The sequence below is a fragment of the Elgaria multicarinata genome, chromosome 13 (assembly GCF_023053635.1).
Source record: "Elgaria multicarinata webbii isolate HBS135686 ecotype San Diego chromosome 13, rElgMul1.1.pri, whole genome shotgun sequence".
Classification (NCBI taxonomy): Eukaryota; Metazoa; Chordata; class Lepidosauria; order Squamata; family Anguidae; genus Elgaria; species Elgaria multicarinata.
In genome coordinates, this window is record NC_086183.1 from 1,175,658 (window position 1) to 1,191,068 (window position 15,411).

Here is a 15,411-nt window from a genome sequence, read left to right on the forward strand (position 1 = left end):
AGTCTTTCTCCAGAGGGGTAGTCGTGTTGGTCTGTTGCAGAAAAAAGAGTCTTGTGGCACTTTAAAGACTAGCAAATTTATTCCAGCATAAGCTTTCATTGACACTGACATCAGATTTTCTCTGAAGAAGCTCTGTGGTCTATTGTTCGTAGCCAAAGCCCGATAATCCAACCCATTTCTTTTCCATGCGGTAACATTGTGAGCAGAAGAGTGCAGGTGATCCCTCTCAGAAATATAAGGCTGGACCAGATGGATTTTACTCTGATGCCACAAGCTAATTCTTACACTCTGGGCCCTGGCAAATGCACTATTCACAACCTCTGCATAGCCTATTGACTGTGGAGTCTATAGAATCTTTGATATGCCTCTGCTTAGAAACACCATTTTATTTGTATACTGCTCCATGACTTGAAAGGGATCCCAAAGCAGTGAGCAACATATTAAAATACAGTAAGTGAGCAATTAAATATAAGTCAAAACAAAAATTATATTTAGGAAGGCAGAACAAAAAACTATGGATGAAAGGACATTTATCAGAAGCCTTTGTCTGAGAAGCTGTCAGGAAGGGGATGCAGGATTGTGTTTGCTGGCCACATTCAATGTAATGGGCCAGTTCGCACAATCATGCAGCCTATTGTGGCTTACTTAAACAATGGTGGCTTGCCTGTGTCAAAGGCCATTTTGAATATTCAACCGCTATGGTTGTGTGGTCCAAATCTGGGTGACAAGGTTTGAGGGTTAAGCAATCCTCAACCCCACAGCAGACCATGGGTTATTTAACCCTCCAACAACCCCTGCTGCTCAGGTGTGGTGGGCCGGGGGTGGGGGTAAGCATTTAAATTGGCCACCAGCATATGCCACAAGCCACAGTGTGTGGCTTATATAAGCCAGCATGGGCTGCATCCATCAAGCGAACTCAGTCAGAATCAGGCCTTTACTGGCCAACGTTCATGGTTCCTGTACACACACAAGGCTGTGTTCACTCGACAAGCATACAGGGCCGTAGTCTTATAAAAGTAATTTTAAACCACAACTGGTTTAATTTCTTATTAATCCGAATATCAAACACCTTAAAGCCATGGCCCCTTTGTTCCTGGTGTCTTAAGTCTCCGGGTCTCGCTGGAAGCCCACCTGATCTAGGCTTCACCCCCGTTCATTTCTTCCTCCTTCCGTGGGCGGGAAAGCGCCCGCAGCCGCCGCCCATGGCTGGAGCCACGCTGCTGGCCAGGGAGGCAGGGCCGGGGGCCTAGCTCCTGCGCAGTCCGAAGCAAGGGGGGGCGGCCCCCCTCCAGCCGTCCCGAAGACCGGCTCGGCTGCTCTGGAGCCGCGCTGCCGCCGGCGTCTTGGGCGCTCCTCGGGGCCTCGCCGAGCCCAGCTGCAGCGGCCGTGAAGCGCCCCTCGAGGGCCCCGGAACCGCTGCCGCCGCCGCCGCCGCCGCCGCCGGCCTCGCTGGCTCCGCCTCCGCCTCGCGCTCGCGCTCCTCCTCCGCCTCCTCCTCCGCCTCCCGCTGCTGCTGCTGCTGCTGCTGCGGGCCTGGCTGGGCCGGGCCTTCCGCGGCGGCGGCTCCTCTGTCTCTCGCCCGCTCCTCGTGCTCGCGGCCTCCGGTCTCTGCCCGCGGCGATGGCGACGCTTCACGGGGCGGCCACCAAGGCCGGCGTCCCGCCCCAGATCCCAGACACCCGCCGCGAACTCGCCGAGCTGGTCAAGCGCAAGCAGGAGCTGGCGGTGAGGGGGCGGCGGAGAGGGGGGTGGGCAGGCGGGCAGGCAGGCAGGCAGGCAGGCAGGGCGGGCGGGCGGGCGGCGAGGCCCAGGCTCCCGCGGCAGGGGCGGCGCTGGTAGGCCCGCGGAGCGGCTCCTTGCCTCCCGCGGCGCGGCGCAGGCCCCTCTCCCGCCTGCCCCGCAGGGCTCCCGGCCGTGGGCCGCCCGCGCTCAGCCGCTCCTCCCCGCCCGCAGGAGACGCTGGCCAACCTGGAGCGGCAGATCTACGCCTTCGAGGGCAGCTACCTGGAGGACACGCAGATGTACGGCAACATCATCCGCGGCTGGGACCGCTACCTCACCAACCAGAAGTGAGTCAGCGGGCGAGAGAGGCGGGCGGGCGGGCGCGCCGGGCCCGGCCCGGAGGCCTCCGGCCGCGAAGGCGGCTGCTGCTGCTGCTGCCGCCGCCCCCGCCGCCCCCTGGGCCTGTCGCCCGCCCCGCCGCCCTCGCCCGAGTCCCAGGGGTCCCCCGCCCCCGCCGCCTTGGGGCAGGGCTGTGGGGCGCAGCCCTCGCAGCAGCCCCCCTGTGGGGCGACCTCCGTGGCGGCTGTGAGCCTGCAAGGGCTTCCTTCCTCCCCGCCCGCCCGCGGGTTCTCGGGGGGGGGGAGGCGGGGTCCTTGGCGGTGGGGCAGCCCCCTTCCCGCAGAGCCCCCCTGCCTGCCTGGGCTCAGGCCCACTTTCCCCGCACTCTCTTGTGTCCAGAAACTCCAACAGCAAGAACGACCGACGGAACCGGAAGTTCAAAGAAGCTGAGCGCCTTTTCAGCAAGTCCTCTGTCACGTCAGCCGCTGTGAGTTCCCCCGGGTGGCCTGAGCCGTGTCAGCAGAAGCTGCTGCTGGCGGCCCTCCACCCCAGGCCCCCGTGGGGCGCATCCATGCCCTGCCTGGAGCTGGGGTCCTGGCTGCAGAGCACGTGGGTGGTGAGCAAAGGGATCCGATGCATCCAGCGCCTCCGGGGGCTTCCAGGACCCTTCTTTAGGACATTGGTCAGAAAGAGTCGCAGAACTGATCCCTCGGTTGCAGCGCTGGGAAGTTTGTTTATAAAAAGAGTGGGAAGGAGGGCTGGAGTCCTACTCTCTGTCTAGGCTTGGGCAGTTCCCTTCTCCCCCGCCAGCAATATGTGCATCCCAGCCAGCCGGCCCTGCTTCCATCTTGTCTGGATTCAGCTGCCGCTTGTTTGTGCTTTCTGGGCACAAACTGCTACTTGAGAGCCTTTCCACATGTTGCTGGACTGCCACTCCCATCATCCCTGACCATTGATCATGCTGGCTGAGGCTGACAGAAGTTGGAGTCCAACAACATCTCACGGGCTGCAGGTTCCCCATCCCTCTAAACTGGATTGAAAATGCAGGCCTTCCCGTGTTCACAACAGCTGCCACAGTGCAGAACTGGGGCTCACCCTGAGCTGTCTTATTAGGCTTTTTGGAGGCTTTTGACATTTCTTCTGGATCAGTCCAGTTATTTTCCAGCATACATTTATAGCCAGGCAAGAGAGAAACCCACTTTTCCATTTCATTTTGGAAGGGGGCATCTGGTACTCAAGATGCTGCCATGAGGCCAATGCTGGGCTTGCCCTGTCGTGCATCCATCCCCGTGCATCATCTTCACACTTGTGCTCCTCTGTGAGCGTGCCAAGGAGTGGTCTGGGGTCTCCCAGGCGCTCACAGTTCTCATTCCAGTCTTGTCTGGTTTTTAGGCGGTCAGTGCATTGGCCGGTGTGCAGGACCAGCTCATTGAGAAACGTAAGTTGGTTTTCCCTCTTTGTGACTCAGCCACGTTTTCTATGCACGACTTTTCTCCATCTCATGCGCTGCAAGCCCTCTAAAATTAGACTCAGAATTTCAGCAAATATGCCTGTGCTGGTCCTTTGGGGACTGGACCACTTCAGGAGGCAAGCAGAAAATTGCATGACTTCCTGCCTATGGAGGGCTAATATTTCAGGGAGAAGGGAGATTTTGCCCTATCTATACAGATTGTTTATTTTCACTTCTGTCCCACTTTGCTGAAGGCAGAGTGGGATATATATTTAAAGAAGAAATTAATCCCTGACTCAGATGTGGGCGAGACACGGCTTGCCCTGCCCCCCCCCTTTCAGCTGCCCTGCAGTGGAGACTTCCTGCCAAGCCTCGGGCTTCCCTTGGGTCTAGCAGATGGGGCTCCAAACTGCCCTTCCAGCCAAGACTGAGGAAGGGGCCTCCTTCCCTGCAGCTGAGCACCTGAGGCTTGCCTGGGTTTCTCCTCTTCTAGGGGAGCCTGGCAGTGGGACAGAGAGCGATACTTCCCCAGATTTCCACAACCAGGAGAATGACCCAAGTCAGGAGGAAGCGGAAGAGCTGGATGGCTCCGTTCAAGGGGTGAAACCCCAGAAAGCTGCATCCTCCACCTCGGGCAGCCACCATAGTAGCCACAAAAAACGGAAGAACAAAAACCGACACAGGTGAGTTGGGCAAGTCCCAGGTGGGGTGTGTGTGTGTATCTGTGGTGGGCTTGTAGAAACCCTTTCCTTGGATCTCCCCCCCCCCCTTGGATAATTTCTCTGACTTGGTGCAGAGAAATTATCTGACCAAATCTTTCTTTTGTGGAGGGCAGTTGATGAAAGTACCTACATTTTAATATCTCACCCAATAAGTTCAGGGTGGCATATAAGCTCTACATCCACATCTATTTTATCCTCTCCACAAGAGGTAGGCGAGGCTGAGAGAGTAGGACTGGCCAAAGGCTGCCAAGTGGGGATTTGAAGCAGGGCCTCCCTGGTCAGAGCGAACAATGTACAATTTCCAGACATTTTGAAGCCATGTGGGGAAATAAAGTTTTTTTCTGTGGGTGGGGTGTTTTAAAAAAGCAGAAATATTGGGTTAAACTGCAAAGTATGTAGTACTTTTTTGAAGCGCTCTTTACAGCTCTAAAGTCATTTTGAACACTTAAGACAGTGTTCTCCAACCTATTATCCTCCAGATGTATTGGCCAGTGGTCAGGAATGCTGGGGGTTATAGTCCAATATCTCATGAGAGCAGTTACTTGGGAAAGGCCACATTAGGAATATAAGATGCATTATGTATAACTTGGTTTGCTTATACAATTGTCATTACAATTTAAAATGTTTAAAAAGAAACTCAGTGACTGGGCTTGAACAAGATGATAACCAATGATGGGTTAAACAATCCACGTAACCCACCATGAGTTGTCGTATCGTGTGGAGGTGTTTGTTTTTTTAACCCACAGTGGGTTAATTTGTGGAAATTGTGCAGAGTGGTGTATTTAAACCACCGTTGGTTATCGTGTCGTGTGGAGGGCACTGTGGGTTATTTTCGTTGGCTACAGAGTCGCTAGGCAAGAGCGGTCAAAGTGGTGGCAGCCGCTCTACTCGAGCCAGCAGAACTCTTATTTTCAGCAGCAGGGGATGATGGGATACAAGATGGACTGAGAAGAGGAGGGAGGGTGGGGGACGAGTTAGTCAACTCACTGTGGATTAATAATCCATTCACAGTTCCTTACAACCAGCTCACAGTTGGTTATTTCTCTGGCCGCATCCTGACGACACAGTAGTCAACTCCACGGATGACTATTTGGGGGTACCTGCAACACAACATGGTTGTAGTCAGCTGTGGAGTTAACTATTCACGTTTGGCTGAGTATTGCTATCTCCCAACCGCTCTCCGCCCTGCTGGAGAGCCTTGATGCCCCGCCCTCATTTGCCACAAACTCGTGGTGGTGAATGGGGACAGGGACGCCAGGACCTCCTGCCTGCTCTCAGGCTCGCCCCCACTTCCCCCGCAGAGAGCCAGCCATCCCTGCCCCCTCCCCTCCGAATGGCGGCAGTGGTTCCCACTTTCCATATCGGGACGCCACGGAGAAAGACGCAGGAGAGCCGCCCGCTGCTTCGGCACAAAGAACTTCCTTCGCAGCGTCCCGATATGGAAAGCACGAACCAGCGCCGCCATTCGGAGGGGAGGGGAGCGGACAGCTGGCTCTCTGCGGGGGAAGTGGGGGTGAACCTGAGAGCAGGCAGGAGGTCCTGGCGTCCCTGTCCTCATTCACCACCACCACAAGTTTGTGGCAAACGAGGTCGGGGCACCAAGGCTCTCCAGCAGGAGATGGTTGCGCGTTCTGCCCCACAAGCCGTTTGCATATCGGCTCGAGTGGATGGAAGGAGCTCCTTCCATCTCCTTAAGCTGATATCCAAATGGATCGCAGGTATGTGTGGAAGAGACATGCATGATCTGCGGTGCCCCACCCAAGGATATTTATTTATTTATTTATTGCGTTTCTATATCGCCCAATAGCCGAAGCTCTCTGGGTGGTTCACAAAAATTAAAACCATGAAAACAATTCAAGGTATAACACAAACAGTAAAAAACACAGTATCAAAGTACAATATAAAAGCACAACTAGGGTAAAACTGAGTAGCGATGCAGAGATTAATACAGATTTAAAACAACAAAGTTAAAAGTCTAAGATGGTAAACTATTAAAATACTGGGAAAATAAAAAGGCCATCACTTGGCATCGAAAAGAGTATAACGTAGGTGCCAGGCGAACCTCTCTAGGGAGCTCATTCCACAGCTGGGGTGCCACAGCAGAGAAGGCGGGTGAGGTGGAAGACGGGTGAGGTGCCGGACGACTGGAGGACAGCTAACGTCCCTATCTTCAAAAAGGGCAAAAAGGAGGAACCTGGAAACTACAGACCAATCAGTCTGACATCCATCCCTGGGAAAATTCTGGAGCAGATTATAAAGAAGTCAATCTGTAAACACCTTGAAATCAATGCGGTGATCACTAGAAGCCAACATGGATTTGTCAAGAACAAGTCCTGTCAGACAAATTTGATCTCATTTTTTGATAAGGTAACCTCCCTTGTGGACTGTGGGAATGCTGTGGACGTCATATATCCTGACTTCAGCAAAGCTTTTGACAAAGTACCACATGACATTCTGATTAACAAACTAGCTAAAAGTGGGCTAGATGGAACAACTATTAGGTGGATTCACAGTTGGCTACAGAATCGGACTCAAAGAGTACTTATCAATGGAACCTTCTCAAACTGGGGAGAGGCAACGAGTGCAGGGCTCAGTCCTGGGCCCAGTGCTCTTCAACATTTTTATTAATGATTTGGATGAGGAGGTGCAGGAAATGCTTATCAAATTTGCAGATGACACCAAATTGGGTGGGATAGCTAATACCCTGGAAGACAGAAACAAACTTCAAAGTGATCTTGATAGGCTGGAGTGCTGGGCTGAAAACAACAGAATGAAATTTAATAGGGATAAATGCCAAGTTCTACATTTAGGAAATAGAAACCAAATGCACAGTTACAAGATGGGGGATACTTGGCTCAGCAACACTACAAACGAGAAAGATCTTGGAATTGTTGTAGATAGCAAGCTGAATATGAGCCAACAGTGCGATATGGCTGCAAGAAAGGCCAATGCTATTTTGGGCTGCATTAATAGAAGTATAGCTTCCAAATCACGTGAGGTACTGGTTCCTCTCTATTCGGCCCTGGTTAGGCCTCATCTAGAGTATTGCGTCCAGTTCTGGGCTCCACAATTCAAGAAGGATGCAGACAAGCTGGAGCGTGTTCAGAAGAGGGCAACCAGGATGATCAGGGGTCTGGAAACAAAGCCCTATGAAGAGAGACTGAAAGAACTGGGCATGTTTAGCCTGGAGAAGAGAAGATTGAGGGGAGACATGATAGCACCCTTCAAATACTTAAAAGGTTGTCACACAGAAGAGGGCCAGGATCTCTTCTCGAGCCTCCCAGAGTGCAGGACACGGAATAACGGGCTCAAGTTAAAGGAAACTAGATTCCAGCTGGACATCAAGAAAAACTTCCTGACTGTTAGAGCAGTACGACAATGGAATCAGTTACCTAGGGAGGTTGTGGTCTCTCCTACACTAGAGGCCTTCAAGAGGCAGCTGGACAACCATCTGTCAGGGATGCTTTAGGGTGGATCCCTGCATTGAGCAGGGGGTTGGACTCGATGGCCTTGTAGGCCCCTTCCAACTCTGCTATTCTATGATTCTTTGGCAGGGTAGCATGTGCATATTTTGGGAAGCGTGTGGGGAGCCGCTGATGAGCAGCAGTCCATGCCCTTCCCAGAAAGGCTAGCCCATGCCTATAGAGCCCCGCTGGGCAAGTGTGGCAGGGGTTTCTGCCGCTCTTGCCTCGCGACTCTGTAGACATGTGGAATAGTCCACGGAGCCTGACACACGACACAATAATCAACGGTTGTGCAGATAGTCAACTCTGCACACCATTGCTAATCTGCATTGGTTATTTCCCAGAAATAACCAACTGTTGTGTGTAAAATGCTCAACAGACAACACAATAGTCAATGGGGAACTATTTAAGCAACCATTGACTATTGTGTCGTCCGAACCCAGTCTCATTGTCTGGGGAGTACCAGCAAAATAACCAACTGTGTATTGACTATTAACCCTCCAAATGTTGCCAGTAAGTTTGTAATTGCTTTCTGAATAAACAATACTTTTAAATTTAATATAACAAGCATGATAACTTTATGGGCAAACCATCTTGTACATTTTAGGTTCCTATTTTATATCTGACCAGAGGGAAAACCTTCAGCATCTTGGAAGGAGCTCCCCACTCAGGCCCACCTGGCACCAACACTGTCATTTTTTCGACGTCAGGTTAAGAGGGCCCTCTGCTCCCAAGGATTTCATGGCCTTTAGAGGCATGTGATGGGGCATTTATGCCAGTCATCTAAACAGGTCTAGTAGTTTATTGAAACTGTTTTTAGCTGTCTAAATTCTTTTAAATTTTGTATATGTAAGTTTTAATGTATTTTTATATTGCATTTCATTATTTTATGAATTGTTGTAAACCACCCAGAGAGTTTCAGCTACTGGGCATCATAAAAATAAAATAAATAAATAAATCATCCTCTTAGTCATCCTAGAAGCAGGAAGAAGTGAAGGCAGAGGAAGACTGGTGTACAAGGTCTGTTCCTGATTGTGAGGAAGTTTAGGGAGCAACCCTATGGACCCTGGACAGTATCTGGGAGGGCCATAGGGTAATTCGGATTCCTGGATCCGAAGTCAGAGGCAACACTCCAACCATTGATCCAGGAATCTGCACTCCCTCCCCCCCCCCCCCTTTGCAGCTGTCGTGGAAGGAACCGTGCCGGTTGCTTCCGAAGTTGCAAAGGTGACCTTGGAGAGGGAGTAAAAGGGGTGTATCAGTATCCCAAGGCTGCCCCAGCCTCCATACCTCCCACCCTTATGCACTGCAGGTAGTCAGGTGGAAAGCCCAACTAGCCAAAATGCAGAGCGGGGGGAACACGGAGGCAAAGGTCACCTCTGCAGCTCCTCCTGCTTTGCGTAGGGGTCCCAGAAACCTCCAAGTAGCGTACAGGCATCGACGTATGATCGTGCACTTAGTGAACTTCCTGAACCTGTTCCTGTTTGTGGGGTGGAGTTTAGGGGAATCTGATCGGAAGGAGAAGCTTTTGTGATCTTATGTAGCTGGGAAAGTGTTTCTTATCTATTAGGTATCATAAGCACGTAAGAGCCCTGATGCTGGATCAGACTGAGGGTCCATCTAGCCAGCACTCTGTTCATGCAATGGCCAACCTGCTGTTGACCAGGGACCCACATAGCAGGACATGGGTGCAACAGCAGCCTCCCACCCATGTTCCGAAACAACTAGTATATACAGGCTTACTCCCTCTGATAGTGGGGCAGCACATAGCACTAGTAGACATTGACAGGCTTCCCAAACATACACAATTTAAGCAATCTTCACCTATTATTTAGAGTGACATCTTATTCCCTCTTGTAAATAATTCCTCTTAATAAACGTCTTACTTTTTATTTGTTTTGAAAGGTTCTTTAATGGTGATTTCAGTTCCATGACTGTGCCCATAGAAACCAGGTTACTGAGCTTCTTTGGCCAAAGAGGGTTTATTCTGGTGGCAGAAGTTAAAGCTTTTACAGAAACATTCCCTAGCCGTGAAGTCTGATTTGGAACTTTTATTAAAAACTGTGATAGTGAGTTCCATAGATCCCAAAGGATTTTTGTTTTGTTTTTAAAACTAACATGGGTAGGAGAGCCAGTGTGGTGTAATGGCTGGAGTGTTGGACTAGGAGGCAGGAGATTCAGGTTCTAGACTCCATTTGGCCATGGAAACTCACTGCGTGAGTTTGGGCAAGTCACAGATGCTTAGCACAACCTACCTCACAGGGTTGTTGTTAGGAGGATAAAATGGAGAGGAGGAAGATTGTGTTCCTTGGAGGAAAAAAGGCAGAATATAAACACAATAAATAATAACCTACACACTGTTCCATCGCATCTGGTGTTAGTGGTGGGATAATCTCTAGTGTTTCTTCCACAAGTGGGTTTTAGATTAGCTACAGAACAAGTCCAGAAACACAGGAACATAGAACAAAACCCGAACTGTTAAAGAGTCCACATTTTGTTCCTGTATTACGCTAAATCACATATTGGGAAACTGATCATGACTTTGAGCATCCCTAAATGACTTCCAGTAATTTTAATAAGGAATAGAAGAAATAACTATGCTGAGGCTCTTACAGAGAGATCCTACATTTTCACTTACATCTTTGCTGAGAATCTTACATTTTTGCCTATGGCTTCAATATTTCCAGAAATTTTACATCTCTGATCTTGTTATAAAAGTCTTCCTGTTACATAGTTTTTAGAAATCATTTGCTTGGAGCATTACATAAACATTTGATTCATCATTCTAAAAGAAAGTATTTCATACTCCCAAACAGTTCAATTTCTACAATTATTTTGGGGAAAGAAGGTTCTTGGGATAAAAATAAATATGTTTTCCCAGATTTCCCGCCCCCTTCTCGTCTCTGGCCAGAGCCCTCTGTCTGCTGCTATCCCACACTGGCTATCTTGTGATCAGGCCTATTTATTTGCCACCTGCATTCTTCGCTCAGCACAAAGAATGAAGGGCTCACTCTCTGCCTTCTCCAAAGGTCTTGCTGTCTAGAAAAGGCCCAAAGGGAGCAGAGGGAAATGCAGGTTGGGGAAGAAAATGAACCTTACAGGGACACACAGGCCGTTTCAGGGCAAAACGTCAGCAGGCAACTGTTTCCAGTGGCGGGTTGGGGTGGAAGAGCACCAACTTCAATCCTTCCTCACTGTTGAGAGAAATGTGAAGGTTACTAAAGAATTGGCTTGTGGGCCCTCGCTGTGTAGAACCCACAGAGGCAGAAAATGACCTTGGCTTCACTCTGGTGAATGAGCACAGGCCATAAGCAGAGGGAGCCTATCCTGAGGGGTGCTGGGCCTTCGCATCAGCAATGTCCGGCACTGCCCAGGGGACTCTGGGAGGCCTCTGGCTCTGACAGACTCTTAGGATCCTAAGGGGAAAGTGGGCCCAGAATGGCACTTCTTTGCCATGGCTTTGTGCCAGCCTGTGCACTGCGTTCCCCCTGTGGAGATGAGGGTCATGTGCTCTGCCTCCTTCTAAGCTCTGCTGCTCAGTCTGTCAGGCAAAGCAGCAGCTGCTGGGAGGGGTGTGTGTGTGTCCCGTCCCCCTTTCCTGCAGCAGCAGTGGGCTGTTCTTGCCTTCAGGGTGGGGTCGTGCTTGCTTTTCCCCTGCCAAACCACTGGTGGGGGGGGGGGATTACCCTTGCACTCCAGTCCAGAACCCTGCAGAACTGTAGTATGTGGCTTGCTCAAGGAAAGTGTGATTTGGCAGATTTATTCCCCAAATGTGAGGGTTTTCCTTCCTTATTTCTACTGTTGTGGGGTGTTTCTGCTTCTTCCTTCCTCCTGGGTGCGGTGGGGGGGCAGATGTGATGCCCGTGCTGTGTTTGAGCGGTCTATTGTTTTTTGCAATTCAGTTCCTGTGAGATTCCGCTCTGGGATTGTGAGTGAGGCATGTGCGTCTGTGTGTGTGTGTGTGAGGGAGAGAGAGAGAGAGAGAGAGAGAGAGAGAATATCTGGGGCAGAATCTGTTCTGGTGCTTCTTCCCAAATTTGCTTTTGCCATAAGAGTCACCTGGAGTCCTTTCTTCAACTCTTAAATCCTCACCTAACGGCCATTGCTCTGCCCTTAGACTTGTGCCTTCAAAAGATGCTTTGATGGCCCCTGGGGTGGCCTCTTCCATGCCTGCCATGTGGCCCTGCAGCTTTTCTCATTTTGTTCTCTACAGAAATGCTCCAGAGTGGGAATTTCCAGGATGTCAAACTGGCGGGGTGTGGGGAGGGCGTTGCATTTCTCTATTCTGACATAAGAAATGTGTGTCACGGGCTCTCTTTTTTTTATAAAGAATAATCTCGCTAGGGTGGCTAATCAACTAATTGATTTAATTCGTTAGTATATTAATTTCTATTGCTTTCTTCCTTTCAAATGCTGCCCCTCAGCCCGTCTGGCATGTTTGATTATGACTTTGAGTAAGTTTGACTTGACTTAGTTTTTGTGCTGTGCTGTTAGTGTGTAGACATTTTCCTCCCCCACCTTCTCACTTCCCAACCCTCCCCGCAACACAATTCTTGTCAAAACTGTTCTAACCCACAGTTTATCTGTTTAATTGTAGGTATGTATATTAGGTTAGGCTGGCACGTTTTTTAAAATACAGACAAAAGCGCAAAGGAGGTAATGTTTTATTTAATAATCTTGGCAAAAGATAAATTCAATCAGCTTCCTTCTTCCGCTTCTTTACATCATCTTAAAAAAGCAGATAAACGTCTACTGAGGTTTTTTTAATAACTGATTTTTCTTGCTTTGCTTTCTGAAGCCAATTCACCCATGTGGATCTGGCACTTTCCCCACCAGTGCCAAGTATGCAAGGGCCTAGTTTGATCATCATGAGCCTAGCTAAATCTTCTTACATGCTGACATCCAATAAGTTACTGCTGTCTCCTCCTCAGAGCTGCACCCTTAACATGCTAACATAGCGCATGACATGTTCACAATCTTTGTATGCTGCCTAACTCCCTAATTCGTTTTCCCTCCTGATTGCGTGGGCAAAATCTTCATTTTGGTGCAGGGTTGGGGTGTGGATGGGGAGTTCTACATGGCCCTGGTTGAACTGGCACACAGCAGGGATGAATATCCACGTGCCCTTGGTTGTAGCTGCTGCCGTGGGCTGTGGCCATGTCTTTGGAGCTGCTCTAGGACTGAATCCCGGCTGACAGCTCTCTTCTCTCCCTCCTTTGTAGGATTGATCTCAAGTTGAACAAAAAACCCCGAGCTGTAAGTATTCATCTGTTATCCTCAGGGTTTTCCATCCAGTTCTCCAGCACCAAAATCAGGCTCTTATTCTGATGTCAGCAGAATTCTCGAATTGGGTTTGGATGGGGTCAATACAAAACCTGTCCTAAATTTGCTAGAAAATAAATGAGGCGCCTAAAGTTTTCCTAAGGAAAAAGGACACCAGTCTTCTTAGAATGCCTTATTTTAATGAACGGACATTGTTGGGTGGTTTAATTTCTAAGCTGTACTTTCCAAATTTGTGGTTGGTGTTGCCTCTCTCTGTGGAAATGCCCTGCTGTGCTAATTTTCCCTTCCCTACATTTGCCCACATTGGCTTCAGGTGCGCCTGGAGGCATTGACTCAGCTCCTTGTATACGCAGCCAGGCTGACGCTCTGCCTCCTCTCCTTCCATAGGACTACTAGGGCTCCTCCACACCGAATCTTCCAGGAGCTGTGCCTCTTCCCCACCCCCGCTGGTCCACACCAAGAGGCTGGATAAGCACAACAACCGCCCCCTCCCAGACCACGCACCTGTGTTGTTTGCGGCCTGGATGTGATGGTGCTGCTTCTCGCTTCCTTGCTGATAGAAAGAGATGCCCTTCTCTGGCCCAGCTGCTGCCACTTCACAATGTGTAGAACAACCATTCAGAGATGCTCTTGTGGACGTTTGCTTCTCCTGCTGCTGCCTCCTGGTTGGATGTTTTGTCTCCTGTATGTTTATTTTTTTAAATTAAACCTTGATAGTTAATTTTCCACTTTTTTTTTTTTTAAAAAAAAGATCAGTTCAACAGCCCATTTGTCTATTAAACCCTCTTTCTTTTGAGTGGCCCTCTTCAACATAAAAAGGGTGGTTTTATTTAATTGTCCTGAAACTTCTGCTGGCAACTTGAGAAAAAAGGGTGTGGTGGGGCCAGCGTCTCTTTTTAAAACTCATGCCTGCTGTTTGTAATTAAAACAATAGAAAATCTTCATCTCACTGAGCTTGTTCCTGAGTGAAAGCCGACCCTGGAAGTGGCTGTGGGTCAGTTCTGGATGCTGCTCTGTGAGCTACTTAAGTCAGGCATCAAGGCAGGGGAAAGCAGCCGCCGTTTCTGGCTGCCTTCGTGGTCAGCCAAGAACAGTGGCGCTGCAAGCAGAGGCGTTTGGATGGGGATGCCTGGAGGCAGGAGGGGGGTGGGCAAAGGGTTTTATTCAAAAGGGGTGTAAAGCTCCCAAAGAACAGAGCTGCATCATAGATGAAGGATCTGTTAGCACTGGCTCCCCCACTCATCCCTGGGACAAGAGGCGTTATTGCCACAGCCGGTAGCAAGATAAGGTGGAAGGGCTGCAATGCCAATGAAATGTCTCCTCGCCTGTTAGAAAATATTCACGCACTGGGTGTGTAGAGGAATCCTCTGCCCCCGCTGGGGAGAGGGCCTTTGGGCTCTCTCTTCAGGTGGTGCAGGACTGCAGGATTGCAGTTGTGGGAGGCTGTGCAGCACAACGATCTCCTGGCTCTAAGAGGATGTGTGTTCCTTGAGGCAAAAGTTGCTGAGCTGGAGAGGCAGAGGGATTCGTAGACAAGATCTTATGGGATGTGATAGCACGGTCCCAGTCCCAAAGTTTCTGTGACTCCTCTGCAGTCAGAAAATGAAACTCTCAGAGAGGGAAGACCGTCACTCCCAGGAAAGGGAAACAATCCCTTAGAAGGGACCTTTGTGTGCGTGTGCGTGTGCGTGCATGTTTTGGGGTGGGGCAGGTTTAAACAAATAGATATCCTCTCATCCTGAGATTGGTGCCTCCAGCAGGTGTGTGTCAGGGAGGGCGGTTCATGGTGTGAGATACAATTAAAATGTCATCTAACTAGAATTGGCATGGAATCAGTGGTTGTGGTACAAGTGAGGAAGATGTAGTTGTAAGGTCCTGGAGGCCACATTTAGGTTGCTAGGCAGGAAGTTGAAAGCCAAGATCTCCAAGGAAGCTTTCATGAAATGCTGCCTGTTCCAGGCATAAGGCCAGCTGGACATGCAAAGCTGAGGGTTCTCAGTGTGTGGATGAGATGCTGCTGCAAGGAGGAGGCATTCAGATGTGTTAGGTGCTGGGTAACATTTTGGGACAAGCTGGACCTGTACAAGAGGGACAGACTCCACTTGAACCAAATTGGAACCAGCGTGCTGGTTCTACATATGAAAAAGGAGACAGAGCACTCAGGAAACCTGATAGGGGCTGGGGAGTGTCTGGTTCAGGCTCAAGGGGATGAATGCAATCATGTTTCCCATGGTCTCAATGGGGAGAGGGGAGGTGGAAATGGGCCATGAGCATACAGTAAGACATGGTCGATGCCAGAGACATCTGGAGAGGGCTGCTGAGCTGATTTACGCAATCACCACAACCCACCGTGGCTTTGCATTATTCAAGCCACAGCTGGCTGGTATTGTCTGAATCCAGTCACAACCCTAGAACAGGCCATGGGTTATGT

At 50.0% G+C, this 15,411-nt stretch overlaps 1 protein-coding gene across 5 annotated transcripts; it reads left to right on the top strand.

The window, feature by feature from the left end:
• Positions 1-1,533: 1,533 nt before the first annotated feature.
• MEAF6 (MYST/Esa1 associated factor 6) lies at positions 1,534-13,701 on the top strand. 5 transcript variants are annotated; one of them, XR_010026062.1, is made up of 9 exons: positions 1,534-1,725; positions 1,954-2,069; positions 2,461-2,548; positions 3,454-3,499; positions 4,005-4,194; positions 12,122-12,151; positions 12,295-12,353; positions 12,920-12,953; positions 13,368-13,701. XR_010026062.1 is itself a non-coding variant. In XM_063139711.1 (8 exons), the coding sequence occupies exons 1-8, from the start codon at positions 1,621-1,623 to the stop codon at positions 13,374-13,376; spliced, it is 618 nt and encodes a 205-aa protein (XP_062995781.1). In that variant the 5' UTR covers positions 1,535-1,620; the 3' UTR covers positions 13,377-13,701. The 5 variants fall into 5 exon arrangements, 3 of the variants coding, with proteins under 3 accessions (XP_062995781.1, XP_062995783.1, XP_062995782.1); XM_063139711.1 differs by lacking the exon at positions 12,295-12,353 and having other exon boundaries at positions 1,535-1,725; XR_010026063.1 differs by lacking the exon at positions 12,122-12,151 and having other exon boundaries at positions 1,536-1,725.
• Positions 13,702-15,411: the final 1,710 nt, after the last annotated feature.